This window comes from Mirounga angustirostris, unplaced genomic scaffold, assembly GCF_029215605.1.
Source record: "Mirounga angustirostris isolate CCGP_5_RB_7025 unplaced genomic scaffold, mMirAng1.0.hap1 SCAF_4, whole genome shotgun sequence".
NCBI classification, from domain to species: Eukaryota; Metazoa; Chordata; class Mammalia; order Carnivora; family Phocidae; genus Mirounga; species Mirounga angustirostris.
This window is the reverse complement of record NW_026991712.1, coordinates 106,033,977-106,049,149: the sequence shown is the minus strand read 5'-3', so window position 1 is coordinate 106,049,149 and position 15,173 is coordinate 106,033,977. Positions and strand designations below refer to the sequence as shown.

General features: G+C 40.2%; 2 protein-coding genes across 8 annotated transcripts in view; one reads left to right on the top strand and one right to left on the bottom strand.

The window, feature by feature from the left end:
* EXTL2 (exostosin like glycosyltransferase 2) overlaps window positions 1–9,371 on the bottom strand; it is a 49,451-nt gene extending 40,080 nt beyond the window's left edge. For 2 of the 4 annotated variants that reach the window (XR_010410814.1, XM_064588742.1), the window contains exons 1-2: window positions 8,763–9,108; window positions 6,547–6,624 (exon numbers count right to left, since the gene is read on the bottom strand). Coding sequence is in view for 3 of the 4 variants with exons in the window: in XM_064588742.1 (XP_064444812.1) it covers window positions 6,547–6,551 (5 nt within the window). In the remaining variant the exon portion in view is untranslated. Of the gene's footprint in view, window positions 1–6,546; window positions 6,625–8,762; window positions 9,111–9,159 lie in introns of those variants that run through there. The other 2 variants (XM_045897094.3, XM_054512712.2) reach the window with 2 other exon arrangements.
* Window positions 9,372–9,988: 617 nt separating this feature from the next.
* The window catches only part of SLC30A7 (solute carrier family 30 member 7), an 83,598-nt gene continuing 78,413 nt past the window's right edge, over window positions 9,989–15,173 (top strand). Inside the window, exons 1-2 of one of the 4 annotated variants that reach the window (XM_064588740.1) lie at window positions 9,989–10,369; window positions 10,514–10,615. In XM_064588740.1, coding sequence (XP_064444810.1) covers window positions 10,242–10,369; window positions 10,514–10,615 — 230 coding nt within the window. In that variant the 5' untranslated portion in view covers window positions 9,989–10,241. The remainder of the gene's footprint in view (window positions 10,370–10,513; window positions 10,616–15,173) is intronic. The other 3 variants (XM_064588741.1, XM_064588739.1, XM_045897091.3) reach the window with 3 other exon arrangements.

Below are 15,173 nucleotides of genomic sequence, written 5' to 3'. Positions count from 1 at the left end.
TCTACATATACTTTACCTGACACGACGTACCTGAACATGATCGGGGGAAGGACTGCTAGCCAGGTGGCTTCTGAAAACCCCACTACTTTGGTTATACTCAAACAGTCAGGGATAAAGCCAGGGCTCAAAACTGCCCCAGTATTTATATGCTTTGCTGTACAAACACATAAACTGAAAGACAGCTCGGAGCTCTAAGTCACTTCCTTACTTCATAAAGAACTCAAGGTCCAGGCATAAGGAACTTGCCTAGGCTCACGCATGCAGCACACTAGCAGCAGAACCAGTGCAAGAATCTAGCTCTCCTGAAGGCAGTCCAGGACTCTTTCCCCTGTGTTGTGCTAAATTCTGCAAGGATGTATCAAAGTATCAGTACACAAAACTGTCACTATCTGTCCAATAATATAAATATTTATACTTGGTATGCTGGGGTATATTTTACAACTTCATTAAGATTCATTTCATATATCCTAAATTTCACCCACTTAAAGTACAATCGACTCTTGAATAACACAGGTATTAGGGGCACCAACCACTCCACTCTGCACAGTCAAAACCCCTTGTATCACTTTTAACTTCCCCAAGACTTAACTACTAGTAGCCTACTGTTGACCAGAAGCTTTAGTGTAACATGAACAGTAGATTAACACATTTTGTATGTTATATGTATTATATACTGCATTCTTAAAGTAAGCGAGAGAAAAGGAAATGTTATTAAGAAAATCATAAGGAAAAGAAAATCCATTTATAGCACTGTACCATATTTACCGAAAAATACCTGCACGTAAGTGGACCCGCGCGGTTTAAACCCATGTTGTTTGAGGGTCAACTAAACACTTCAGTGGCTTTCAGTATGTTCACAGAATTGTGCAACCATCACCACAATCTAATTTTAAAACATTTTCAACATCCCAAAAAGAAACCCCAGACCCATTCATTAGCAGTCATTCCCCCCTTTTCTCATCTCCCCCAACCTCACCCCCCCTCCAACCAGGCAATCTCTAATCTACTTTCTGTCTCCATAGATTTGCCTATTCTGGATATTGCATATAAATGGAATCATACAACATGTGGTCGTTGTGTCTGGGTTTTTTTCCCTTAGCAGAATGTCTTCAAGGTTCATCCATGTCATTGTATATATATATCAGTACCTCGCTAATTTTTTTTTATTGCCACATAGTATTCCATTCCTACATAGATATAACACATTTTGTATATCTATCAGTTGCTGGACTTTGGGTTGTTTCCACATTTTGCTATTATGAGTAATGCTGCTATGAACATTCATGGACATGTTTATATGTGACCGTATGTTTTCATTTCTCTTAGGTATGTAATTAGGAGTGGAACTGCGGGGGTCACTAGGTCAGAAATTTTTTAATATCTGATAATTGAATAGCTTTTGGAAGAGCATTATTTGAAATGTTAAAAAATTTTTCTTAAATGTGGGTATAAGAGTAAGAAAGTAAATAATGCATAGTCTATAAAGCAACAGTTGCAAATTCTCTAATGGGTGTCTCTAAATGGACCAGGCAATTTGAATTTTCAAAGACACACTAGTCAGTTATTTACTTATATCATCTCTCCATATTCCCTAGAAGGAATGCTGCTGAATGAATAATTCTTTTCTCAGGGCTAGTTCCTTCAGACTGAAAAAGCAGCAATTATCCAGACTGAAGCTGAAAACAAATATGCCAGAGCATAGTACGAACAAAGATTAGTTATGTCCTCTGACTCATAAAGTAGAAAAGCAGGGAGCAGCCTGACGTCGTACACGGAGAAGCTGTCATTTTCATTTTGATGCCACAGATGGTGGAGGAACGATCACTATTCTGCCATTTCACTACTAGATTTGTCTCATGTTGTACAGATTGTTTTCTCCTCTGGTTCATCCTACAAAACATGTACTTGCCTAAAAACTGATGATTATAGAATACAGATGCTCAGAAAAGGGCCCTCAGCTGCCAAGACGTAAAATCACCTCTGGAAGGGCATGCAGAGGCCAATTCAGAACCTGGGCTTTCCTTCCGTGAACATGCAAGAGTTGGAAGAGACAGCTATGCAACTGATGAGCAGTTTCTGACCAGGTTTCTAGCATGCAGATGACACACACTGCTCAATCCACGGCAAAGGGACACGTAGTGCCAAATTTCAGAAGGACTTTTCTCTTATGGTACCGACAGCCAGTGTTCTGGCCTAGGACTCCATGTGTTAGTACATGCTATTTTCTCCACCGACAAAGCCCTTTCCTGTCCCCACCTGACAAACTCTTACTCCCGGGCCCCTCCCAAGTCTCTTTCAAACATCCCCTCCCCTGCGAACATGCCTCACACTCTCCATCCTCAGTGCTCTTGGGAACTCAGAACATAGTGTCACTAGCCTTTGTTTCCAGGTATTACAACCATTGACTATGCTCCTTTTTGAGTCTAACTGTATTTGGAAGGCAGTTTCCATTAGTCTTTGTCATCCAGAACAGTGCCTGGCCCATTTTTTGAGTAAGTGCTCCCAGCTCTTTGTGGTTAAATGGGGTGAGGGAATCTCTGTTTAAATGGTCTTCAACTCCACAAAGGATAAGAAATGCTTGAAACTAACAGAACAAACTTAAATTAAATGCGAAGGCCCAATTAAGACTAGACAGTACCCAAGAAACCAATCCCTATGTGAAAGACCTGAGTTATCCCCCATTTGGTGACTAGCACAGCCAGTCAGAAATGTGGTCTTAAGCACAAGCCACTTTTCTACTTTCAGTTCTGTGGTCAAGCTACTTGATAAATAAAAGACATCCCAGAACTCTTTTTTTTTTGCATCTTTTCAAAGATATTCTGCATTAAAATACCTTTGCACATCTTTGTTTCTATGGAAGCTCTTGAAGAATGAGCTGATTTGCCTTGGGGGGAAATCATCACTTCTTAGATAATATTGTCCTTGTGAATTTCCCCAAACTTTTAGGAGCTAACAAAAATTAGAAGCTAGATGACTTAATCTGGCAGGCAGCATACAGGATGTAAACCAACAGAAAATAAAATCTTACCTAGTTGAGAAATGAAATTTTAGTTTGGGTCCAGGAACTGACCCAAAAAACCCCTTAGACTTCAGGACGATTGGCAGAAAAAGAAAACTAAGTGAGAAAACACTGCTACCAAGTGTCATTCACTATTGCCCATAGTAAGCCTCTTCCATTAAAATTTCAAGCCACATACACTAGAATTTACTTCATGACTAAACACAAAATGCCAGAAATAGCACATGAAAGGTCACTTTTCTTTACAAGTCTTTTCCAGGTGCTATCTGGTATTCTGGGAAGAGTTTTGCCTTTCGTTATTTTCCACATATTCAAGAAATTCATTCTTTTCACTGTTATTTTAGAAGTGCCATACCACTTTTCTCATCCTTTACCAACTGCTATCTTCTGCTTCCTAAGTGATTTTCCCTCACTCTTCCTCCTGAGGAACCCATCTGTTCTTACAAGGCTCTTCCTAACTCCCATTACTTTCTTCACAGGTCTAAATACATCAAAATAAGTTAAATGATTTTGTGTTACCAATAAATATTCTTTATTATTCGTATTTAGGAATAGGACATTATTTAGGAATAGGAAAAACAGGAGTAGGAATACACTTATAGTAATAATAAATAATAAAATTGTCCATAGCGTGGGATTCATCTTGTGGTTCTGCTGTACTTAGGATCGATTGTACAGTGTTCAGAATGGACCATTTAGATGACCACAATCTGGATCAACTGGGTCGTGGATTGGCTATTAGGATGAATGCAATCAGTCTTTTCTAGTCACAGTATAACTGGTTACATATATAAGATCACTGATAGCCAATTTAAAGCTTGTTCTTTAGAAGGCTTAGTTCTGGCCCTCACTGCATTTTGAAATTGTAGTTCCGAAACAGTATTGCTAAAGCAGGTTGATAAATAGCTACATTTACTGCAATATCGCATTTGAATAGATAGATGCTGTGACAGGTCATTTCTCACTGCAGGCTGTAAGGAAAGAATTTCCGTACTGGGCACATTCAAGATCAAGTCCTCCTGTTGGCAGCCAGGCAGAGTGAGCCATTCCTTTATAGGTAAATCCAGTTAGAGGGAACACCAAGGGCAGCATTTAAAGCAGGGATAACAGACAGTAAGTACCTGTGTTTCCACTTGCCTGCCCACTCCCACCCCTTTATTCATAGCAGAAGCTGCCCAACAGTCCTGGCATTTTTTTTTCCTCCTAAGCCTGAACAAAACATCAGATTCCTTTTCTATACTTCCTCAGACAGCTACTATCAATTAGCTGGATTTGCTTCATTATCGCTGATTTAAGAGGAAATGATGTATAAGTATCATGTGGGACATTTTTTTAAAGTACCTCCTCCTTTAATTCAGCCATTTGTTACTGAGGCAGAGAGTGAGCTCCTCTCTACCCTCGAAGTGCCCAGGTTATGCTACATAAAACTATGCTAGATAAAAGTTCGCTTTAGCCTTGCATCTTTCTCCTGGAATTGCCAATTCATTGTAGCTATGATGAAGATAATGATGATGATGTTTGGAGATGACCAATTCCATGGACATGTATTGGACAGGAGTAGGAATGGCCTTATTTCTAAGAGGAACATCCACGACTTGTAAGGATCCAAGGAGTCAATGCATCCTAAGAAGAAAGCCTAGAAATAGAAAAGCATTTTTAGCTCAGTACAGTGCCATGCAAAATTAGTTCCAGAAATGGGTCAAAAAGAAACCAAGTACATCTGCAAATATATTGCTTTTACCATTCTAGCATAATAGAGCTTTTCATTTGAACTTCTGTTTCAGTCACAGGAAAACGGAGAGAAGGCAAGATTGTTAGGCAACGGATCTCTGGAATATTCTATGGAAACTTCTCTCTTTTAGAAAACAGTGGTGTTCAGCAATAAACTCACATTCCAAAATCGCTAAGAGAAAGAGATTTCATACATATGAATTATAATTTATAAATAGTTTCAGATATCAAACCTAACATCAAAGCAATCCTGGCTCATACAAGCTTTCTAACTTTATTAGAGGAAGGTCCGAATCCCCATGGTAAATATCCATCAGTCAACAAACACTTACAGGTACTTACCCCGTGCCCAGCACTGTCAGGCACTAGGGATGGTAATGCAAAGAGCACCCAGTTCCTGCCCTCACAGAGCTCAGCAATAGTAATGAAAACTGTCAGACCTCTGCCATCTGTGTGTTATATAATATCTCAAATCAGTAAGGTTTCAAATCTTTAGAGACAAGGAAATTAAAATATATCCACCCCATTTGAGAGATGGGATAGCGGAGACTGAGAATATGAAACGATTTTCCCTGAGCCACAGAAAGAGTGGTAGGTCACACCAAACTCCACATTTGTGCCACTTCGTATTTTCAGTGTCTTGTGTAGTCTCTTATCTTCAGCTTTGTTCTAGTCTACAAGAATATTTCAACTTTATGGGTATTGGCTTTATTCCGTAAGCTGAATTATTTTGATGGGTTAGACTAAGGGAGGCCTTACAGTATTTTCGAACAGACCCTGGCTCAAGTAGGAACTTTTATTTCCAAGGAAACAAGAGTACCTCTAGAGGAAATAATTCTTCTCAGATAAAAATACTGGTACAACACTCATGTGCACAGCAGCATTGTTCACAAGAGTCAAAAGGCAGAAGCAATCCAATATCCATTAACAGAAAAATGGCTAAACAAAATGTGATTTATACATGAAATACTATTTAGCCTTTAAAAGGAAGGAGATTCTATCACATGCTACACCATGGATGAACCTTGAGGATATTATGCTAAGTGAAATAAACCAGTCACAAAAAGACCTTATAGGAGATATCTAGAGGAGTCAGATTCATAGAGACCAAAAAGTAGAATGGTAGTTACAAGGGACTGGGGGAAGGGGGAAATGGAGAGTTGGTTAATGAACATAGCATTTCAGTTCTGCAAAATGAAAAAATTCTGGGGAATGGTTGCTCAACAATGTAAATAGTCTTCTTTTTTTTTTTTTTTAGATTTTATTTATTTATTTGTCAGAGAGAGAGAGACCACAAGCAGGGGAAGCAGCAGGCAGAGGGAGAAGCAGGCTCCCCGATGAGCAAGGAGCCCAATGTGGGACTCGATCCCAGGACCCTGGATCATGACCTGAGCCGAAGGCAGACACTTAACCGACTGAGCTACCCAGGCATCCCAACAATGTAAATATTCTTAATACTACTAAACTATACACTTAAAAATGGTTAAGATAGCAAATATTATGTTATATGTATTTTACCACAATTTTTAAAAAACAAAGGGCGCCTGGGTGGCTCAGTTGGTTAAGCGACTGCCTTCGGCTCAGGTCATGATCCTGGAGTCCCTGGATCGAGTCCCGCATCGGGCTCCCTGCTCGGCAGGGAGTCTGCTTCTCCCTCTGACCCCCCTCCCTCTCATGCTCTCTCTCTCAAATAAATAAATAAAATCTTTAAAAAAATAAAAATAAAATAAAAAATAAAAAAAATAAAAATAAAAATAAAATAAAAAACAAACAAAAAAGCCCATATTGGTACTTACCTCATTATGGTAAAGTTTTAACTTCTTAAAACTTTTCTTTATGGCTTCTGTAATTGATAGGAACAGGATCTCTTGGTGCTATTAGGGGAAATCAAAGATTCTTCTGTGATGTTTTTGTCAATCATCAGAAAATTTTTAAAAATGCTTTTAATGCCATTGCCTATAGGCTTCAGATTATTTTTAGAAATTAAAATGAGCTATTCCGTGTTCTAAAAATCGCATTTAGGCAGAGAGATAGATAACATCTTCCCGTGAGGTTGGAGCTAACCCTGCTATATTTGTGTTTTCACCTTTGGGAAATATGCAGAAGCAGAATAAACTCATATCATCCCCCTATCTAATGTGTTTATACATTTGAAACCTATACGCTATAGATATGTGCCATGGAGCAAAACCTTGGAACACATTAGCAATTTACACTTATATTCAATTTCTAGATTTTCAAGAATCTGTAGTTTTATCCACCATCATCACAGCTTCTTTATCCAGTCGACGTTCACGGGGCATTCAATTTGAAGCATCTAAAAAAGCATGGGGTCTAAAATAGGGCTGCAGCTAAATGCCAGGGTTGATTACTGAGGAATGACAGATGGCATCCTTCCTATTCCTTACTGACTACTGACTGAAAGGAGCTGGAACTCTGACTGGAGATAAGCATCTGCCCCTTCATTCTCTCTGCATTCATTTCTCACAGTCCTCAAGCACATGTCTGAGAAGCTGGTTTTTTCCTGTCGTATAGTCTGCCTAGTTAATCTAATGCAATTAATTAGTAGAAGATGATCTAAACAAATATTTCAAAGTTCAGGGTAGAAATCCATTTATTAATCTTAAAATGTTCATTACTATATCTATTTTATAATCTTAAAAACCCCATTTAATCTTTTAAGACATGAAGGAATTAAGAGTTATGATTGGAATCTTTCAAAATCCTGCATCTGTAATGACCACCTGAATTGAGCAGAAGAATCATTTTTGATTTTCCAAAATAATGTTCTTTCATTAAACAAGTTATTGAAGGGGCAACAGGATGGCTGAGACAAAAGGCTTGGTATATATCACAAGGCTCACTGAGTGACAGTTGTCTCCCTTTGATACACCAAGGGCATACCTTGTGCACATCTTAAACATCACACAATTCTAAAATCCTGTCACCCTCTCTCCTCACATCAACTTCATCCCATAAAATTCTTCCAGGGAAAGAACCTGGACTTAACTGGCTTTATAATTATTTTCTTCCTCCCACCCTGTGCCCGGCACAGAGCCTAGCAGATAGTAGACACTCACTCATTAAATGACCGCTGAATGAAAGAAACTAACTTTAACTTTGATATGACAATATATATTGGTCAACATATATGGAAGAAACATTATTTCAGAATGACAAAAGAAGTGAGATGCAAACATTTTCCACTCACAGAACTTTTCCTCATTTAACTAGTGTCCAATTTCTATTTCCATTAAAATGCCTTTAGTATTGCAGTTAGGCTGCAATTTGGGAGTCCCAGGAAACCAATATAACTGAAATTAAACTTCAATTTCTCCAACTTATTTCAGTATTTGAAAGGAGTAATGGGGTAATGCAGATTTCTCCATAAACCAGCTGAGCAATTTCTCGTTCACAGCAATATAGGATAAAATGCAGAATTCATTTTCAAAAATGGAATGCAAAAATACAGGCTCAAATTGCAGCTGACCTTGATGAATTAAGAGAATACGGGAAATCAGTTACTGAAATTTGGTTATTTCTATATATCTCCCCCCCCACTCCCCAGTTACATCATATTGAAATAAAGCCGTTTTGGAGAAAAACCCAATTACCATGGAAATATTTATCTTTAACCTAGTTTGCAACCACTTAATATTTCCCCAGCAGTGCAGTAGAGTAAAATTTAAAGTCTATGGCTCATATAAAAGCTTCCTAAAAAATATAAGTAAATTCTACTAATTGAAAATATTTCTATGTTTAAGTTAAAATAATGAGACATAGGCCAAGAAAGGCAAAGAGAAAATACTCTTTACAGAACTTAATTTCTGGAATCTAGCTGTTTTACACAGCAGTTTTAATTAACATGAACAATGAAAAAAATACATTTTCAAAAATAAAGACAACAAATCACTACCCCACTCACGCACAAAGTTCCAAGAACGAGAGCAAAACATGCATACATCCTCACTGCAAAAATTTTTTAACACGAGAGCATTTGCTATTTCCTTACCTCGAGTGCAGAAGATTGCAGTGGGGCCAGCCGACTTACTTGCTTGCAGCCTAGTTCTCATAAAACGGAAGGGGCGTCTCGCTTGCTCATTTTTTGTTGTTGTTGTTTGTTTGTTTGTTTGTTTCTAAACCCAGCAGCGTGCATCTACCCTGCCTCATTCGCTGAATGATAACCTGGAAAAAACACCGCCCGCAAAGTGAGCGCCTGAAGCAGGGACAGTCCCCGGGTGGCCGCCCCTCCTTCCCGGTGACGCTCCACTTCCTGTGAGGCTCAAAGGCAGCTCCCAAGAAGCTCGGTTTTGTAGTTTCCAGCCCACTTCCAAAAGCCAATCCTCCTTTTCCCCCATTTCTTCCCCAGAGTAACAACTTTTAATCATTCACGTGATGGACCACCTGACCTTATCCAGACAGTTTTCCGGAAAGGCGCCCGCAGGAGCGTTCCAACGACTGTGGGCGCCCAGGACAAGCCCGAGAGCTCCTCTCTCTGCGCCCCGCGCGTCTTCGCGCCCCACCGACCAGTGAGCTCCTCCAGCACCTCCCTCAAATGCGCAGGGAGGTTCTGACAAGAATTACAGCCGCGGCTGCGGCCCCCGGGATGACCTGGAAGTGAAGGGGACCTGCACGAACTCGAGAGTTTGGGGGGCTTCGGCGGGTTGAGATTGTCCGGGAAGCAGTGCCTTACCCAGACCTCATTTCCAACATGGTCTCGTAGGGGGTTCCTTTAAAGGGCTTCTTCTGGATTCATTTAACGTTCTTTCGAAAGGCATGTGTTGACTGCCTCACACTTGGCAGTACGGAAGGCCAGGCGCTGTTCTCCGGGACTGGATTACTAGGATTAGGGGGACCACCGAGTTCACCCAGCAAAACTATCCCTTGCGCTTCCCGCGGACTGGCGGCTACAGAGCACGTTGCCGCCTGGGTTCTAAAGCATTGCCATCCCCAACACCGGGATTTAATGCTAATAGGGGGAAATGGCGAAAGGGCAGGCGCTGGACCCCAGCGCATCCGGGAACATCAGTGGTAGGCGGCCTGGGGGGGCGAGAGCGGGCCCTCAACCTCCCAGCCACCCCAGTCTGTGGGCCGTCACTTCAGGATTTTCTTCGTGCCTACATCCCAGGCCGGCGCATTAACTACCCAGCAGTTGCCACTTTTTTCTGCCCCCTACTGCCCCCCCGCAGGTCCCACCTCGCTCCCGCCGTAAGCCCCGCCCTCCGCCGCGCAAGCCCCGCCCCCGGGCCCGCCTCCCCCTTTCGCGTCCCAGGACGCGTTGCGCGGCCCGGGCCGGAAGTCGGCGAGTTCCCGGGTGTGTGTCTGTGTCTGTCTGTGTCTCGAAGCGGCGCGCGGCCCGGGACAAACGCTGGGGAATCCCATCTGAGGCGTCACCACTGTCACTACCATCACCCACGGAGCCACTTCTAGAGGGGAGTAGACCCGGCGCTTCGCCGGGCAGAGAAGATGTTGCCCCTGTCCATCAAGGACGATGAATACAAACCACCCAAGTTCAATCTGTTCGGCAAGATTTCGGGCTGGTTTAGGTGCGGGTGCTATTTTTGCGGGAAGGGGTATCCGGCCGAAGGGGAGAAGGCCCAGACCTAAGGATAGCCCGAGGTACAGGGAGGGAGCGTCAGGGACACCTTCCTTCCCTGTGAGGAAAGGAGGTTTGGACCGGGAGGGTCTTGAAAGGGGACCCAACCTCCGGGTCCTGGCACCCCTTTGACTCCCGCCTCTTCTCCACTTTTATCACTCCCCCAGGTCTATCCTGTCGGACAAGACGTCCCGGAACCTGTTTTTCTTCCTGTGCCTGAACCTCTCTTTCGCTTTTGTTGAATTACTCTACGGCATCTGGAGCAACTGGTAACCAAAGGGGGAAAGGCAGGGCGGAAGCAGGGCGTGGGGGAGACGAAGCACTGTTTGCTTAGTGCCACGTAGCTCCTCACCAGGAGGTTCAGGTCTTGCCTTTGCCATTCAGCTCTGCTGCTGAGTTGCTTTCTCAGTTCCACACCAATCTGGCAAGGCTACGTTGAAGATCCGGGCCCCATCGTGTGCGGCAGCATTAAGGTTGGGGTCCCGCCTTCCCACCCCTCCCGTCAAACAAGAGTGACAAGTCTCTTTCATTTTGTCTGATAGTCATCCTTGACGACAAACCTTCGCTTTGCTCACTTTCTTGGAATTGGGAGAAACCTGTTTCCTGCCTCTTTGGGGTGGGAGTGTTCCTTGCTTCTCTTGTGGGGGAGTGGCATTTGGATTTCACCCTTAAGATCCCGAGAGGGAATATCTGAGATGTTCAACTTAATTTATTAGGTCTTGGAATGGGAAGGAGCTTTATAAAGGGGATATCCGGAGAAATATGTGTCATTCTCTTCTCTTGAATTTTATGCTGCAACTGTCGGATGATTTTCCTCTGATCTTGACTGCAGTAGAAAATCCCATATAGTTTTCTACAAACTTGTATCTCTTGAGTTGATGGGTTTCTGTGCCATCTTTGGGTTTGTTTGGTTGGTTTTGAAACTGCTTTGCGAAGAGGTAAATTCAGGGACTCTGGAAATGAAGTACTATTATCTGGGTATTTGCTGTTGAATAACTTAGGGGCTTGTAAAATTCTTCAGCTAACAATAAGATCATTACACTTCTAAGTGTGTTGAATGCTCTTTAAATCTCACACTCATTTGAGAACCTGATAAAAACCAACACTCAAAATTTTATATAAAACTTCATTCAGGGTGACACTGTGTTCCTTGAAATACATCTTGAACCCCAGCTTAAGAACCTATGCCATTTATAGTTTATTTTCTATCATTTAGAGTTAGTCTCTTTCCTTTATAGTCCATTTTCAGAGAGAATTGCTGTCCTTGATCTTTATCTCTATTGAGATTGAAAAATGACATTAAATAAGATCACCATTTTTTGTGACATTTACATTTTTATGTGAAAAAGTGGACTTCTTTTCAGTTCAGATGTCAACTCAATTTTATAAAAAATAGGTTATTGATTTAGTCACCCCTTTAAAAGGCATATTGAAACATAATAAAATTTTAGCATATATAATAACCATTTTGAATCCTCCGGGAGGTAGATATACGTATCCCATAATAGGACTATCCTTCAATGTATTTTGTATATTAAAAGCATTATGTTGTATTGTAATAATCATGCTTTATTATAAATATACAGTATTTATATTTTGCTCTTCTTAAATTATGCCATATTGTGGCATATGTACTTGACTGTATCAAGACTATAACTTGGTTTGCGTATGTGCACTTTAGCTACAGTTACTTTATATTACAATACACTATCTTTCAATATGGCCTTCCATTGCATAAATTACTATGTGGAATGTCTCGTTCAAGGGAATTATATTTGAAGTGCCTAGACCACTTCTTTCATGGAAAGTTAGGTATAAAGTAAATTTTTTGACCTGTAGAGATCTATTGAGGAAATTACAGTTGACCTTTGAACAACATGGGGATTAGGAGCATGAACCCTGTGCAGTCAAAAATCTGTGTATTACTTTTGACTCCCCCAAAAACTTAACTTCAGATAGCCTACTATGGGCCATAAGCCTAAGCGATAACATGAACAGTTGATTAACACATATTTTGTATGTTATATGTACTATACACTGTATTCTTACAATAAAGTAAGCTAAAGAAAAGGAAATGTTATTAAGAAAATCATAAGGAAGGGGGCGCCTGGGTGGCTCAGTCGTTAAGCGTCTGCCTTCAGCTCAGGTCATGATCTCAGGGTCCTGGGATCGAGCCCCGCATCGGGCTTCCTGCTCGGCCGGAAGCCTGCTTCTCCCTCTCCCACTCCCCCTGCTGGTGTTCCCTCTCTCGCTGTGTCTCTCTCTGTCAAATAAATAAATAAAATCTTAAAAAAAAAAAAAAGAAAGAAAATCATAAGGAAGAAAATACATTTATGGTACCTTAGTGTATTGAAAAATATCTGCATATAAGTGGACTCATGCAGTTCAAGCCTGTGTTGTGCAAGGGTCAACTGTACTAAAACCACTGTTTTCCAAGCCATTTGTCAGTATGCACAGTACATAAGGAAAACATCAGTGGTACATGACTTTTTCTTCTGCCCTTTGGTGGCTTGTTCTCCTGACTTTAGGATCTCTTTTCCTCCATTTACTCTCTTTGATTGTGTTATTATATCTTCCACATTTGAAATCCGGCTGTGAACTAATGTCTGTCATACCTAAATCATTTAGTAGGTATTCATCAGCAGGTTAACCTCCATATCCACAACCACTTATTCCCTAATATTAATTTTTATCAGAGGATTGGGAGTACAAACACATTGCTTTTGAAGCCTTGGCATATTTAAAAATTGCGTGGGCCTTTTCATAATCTGGGTTTCTATGTCTTATTTAGATATTACAGTTTTTAGTCCCTTTTGTTGAGTGATCAACAATTTCTTTATATGACTGGATTATCTCTGTTCCTAAAGTTTCAATTAGATTTTAAGCTCCTTGAAAAAATGCCTTACCAAAATTTTTTTGTTTATCATATTCATTTCTGTGCTCATTTTCATTCTATAAAAATTAAGTTTCAAGATGTTATGAATATTGAAATGTCAAGAATTTTTTTCCATTATGAAATTAAAAGATGGATAAAACATGCTCTCTCTTCACAAATAAAGGTTTATAGAAACAGTTGATCTAGTTGCAAAGAATATTAAATAGTTCTGCTTCTTGTTTAGAGCCTTCATTATCTAAAGGAAGAACTTAGGCTCATTTGGTTAGGCGGCTCATTCGGTTAGGCGTCTGCCTTCGGCTCAGGTCCTGATCTCAGGGTCCTGGGATCGAGCTCCAAGTCAGGCTCCCTGCTCAGTGGGGAGTCTGCTTTTTTCTCTCCATGTGTTTGCGCTCTCAAATAAATAAATAAAATCTTTAAAAAAAATAAAGGAAGAACTTAGTTATAATTAGTTTATATTTTTGATGGTGAGAATGTGTCATCAGTGGAAGAATAGCTAAGCTTCTGTGTATTTTTCCACCGTATTAAATATCCACTGCTTTTCACTTTTCCACTAGAATGTAAACTTCATTAAAATAGGAATCTTTTCTGTCTTATTCAGGCACCTTAGTACATGGCACATAGTGTGCTTAATACATATTTGCTGAATGAAGAATGAGGGAATAATGAATGTATGGAATTAATCTACCTACACTAAACATACTAACTACCCCTATTAGAGGGGAGGAAAATCATTAAACCCCTCTTTTCTCTTATTCTTTGAAGTTAGTAGGAAAATGGTAGGAATACCATATGTGATCTTTCCTTCTAGGGTTCTTTTTCCTTCTAGCATTTTATTTTCATTGCTATTTATTGTTGAATAACTACGTAATCTCAAGTTAATATAGTATAAGTATGTGGTTTTGTACCATCTAGGATTAAGTTCTTTTTGAAATTACAGAAAAATTCCAAATAATGATTTCTTAAATAAGACAAAACTTTATTTCCAAGATGGTTGTTAGAGTTCCAGCCATCCCTAGCAGCAGATTGTCTAGAGTGGAGGGAAAAAGAGATAAAAAGTATATATAGTCTCTTTTAAGGAGATTTATCTGGACAGACATAGAGCACTTTGACTTATATTTCAGTGGCTAAACCTTTATCATTTTGGTCATGCCTAGTTGCAAATGTGGTCTTTGTTCCAGTCAAACAGGTATTCTGCTGAAAGTCAGAGATTCTTTCTAAGAAAGATACTGTAGGCTCAGGAAGTGGGACTAGAAAGAGATAAGCTAGTTTGACTTCTTCTATAGATAGAAAACCAAGGCCCAGGGTTTTTTTCCCCAGAGTAACAGCAGAGCCTAAAAGCACCTGTCATCCAAGGTTTTTTGTTTTTTTGTTTTTGTTTTTTTCCACTACACCATGATTTTTTTTCTAGTATCTCAGTATAGTTTCCTTTGTTCTTATGCTCTTTTATTTTATGTGTACTGAAATTTAATTTCAGTAATATTTTTTACCAAGGCTATTACAATCATTTTGCCTTTAGACATAGAGGGAAGTCATATAACTCTAAAGTAAATGTCTTTGTATTACCAAAGTAAATATTTGTTCAGGAAATGTTTTTTTTTTAATTTTTTTTTTATTTATTTATTCATGAGAGGCAGAGAGAGAAGCAGGCTGCCTGCTGAGCAGGGAGCCCGATGTGGGACTTGATCCCAGGACCCTGGAATCATGACCTGAGCCGAAGGCAGACGTTTAACTATCTGAGCCACCCAGGCGCCCCTGTTCAGGAAATGTTTTAGGCCATACCGGACACTGATTTGTTCCTACTTTGTATAATATGTCATAGCATATGTTTGTAAAGTAACTCCTTGGTAAAGAATGTGCTTCCATTAATCACATTTTTCTATAGAATTAAAACATGTATATCTTAGTCTTTTATAAAGCTTTTCCCCTCTCAA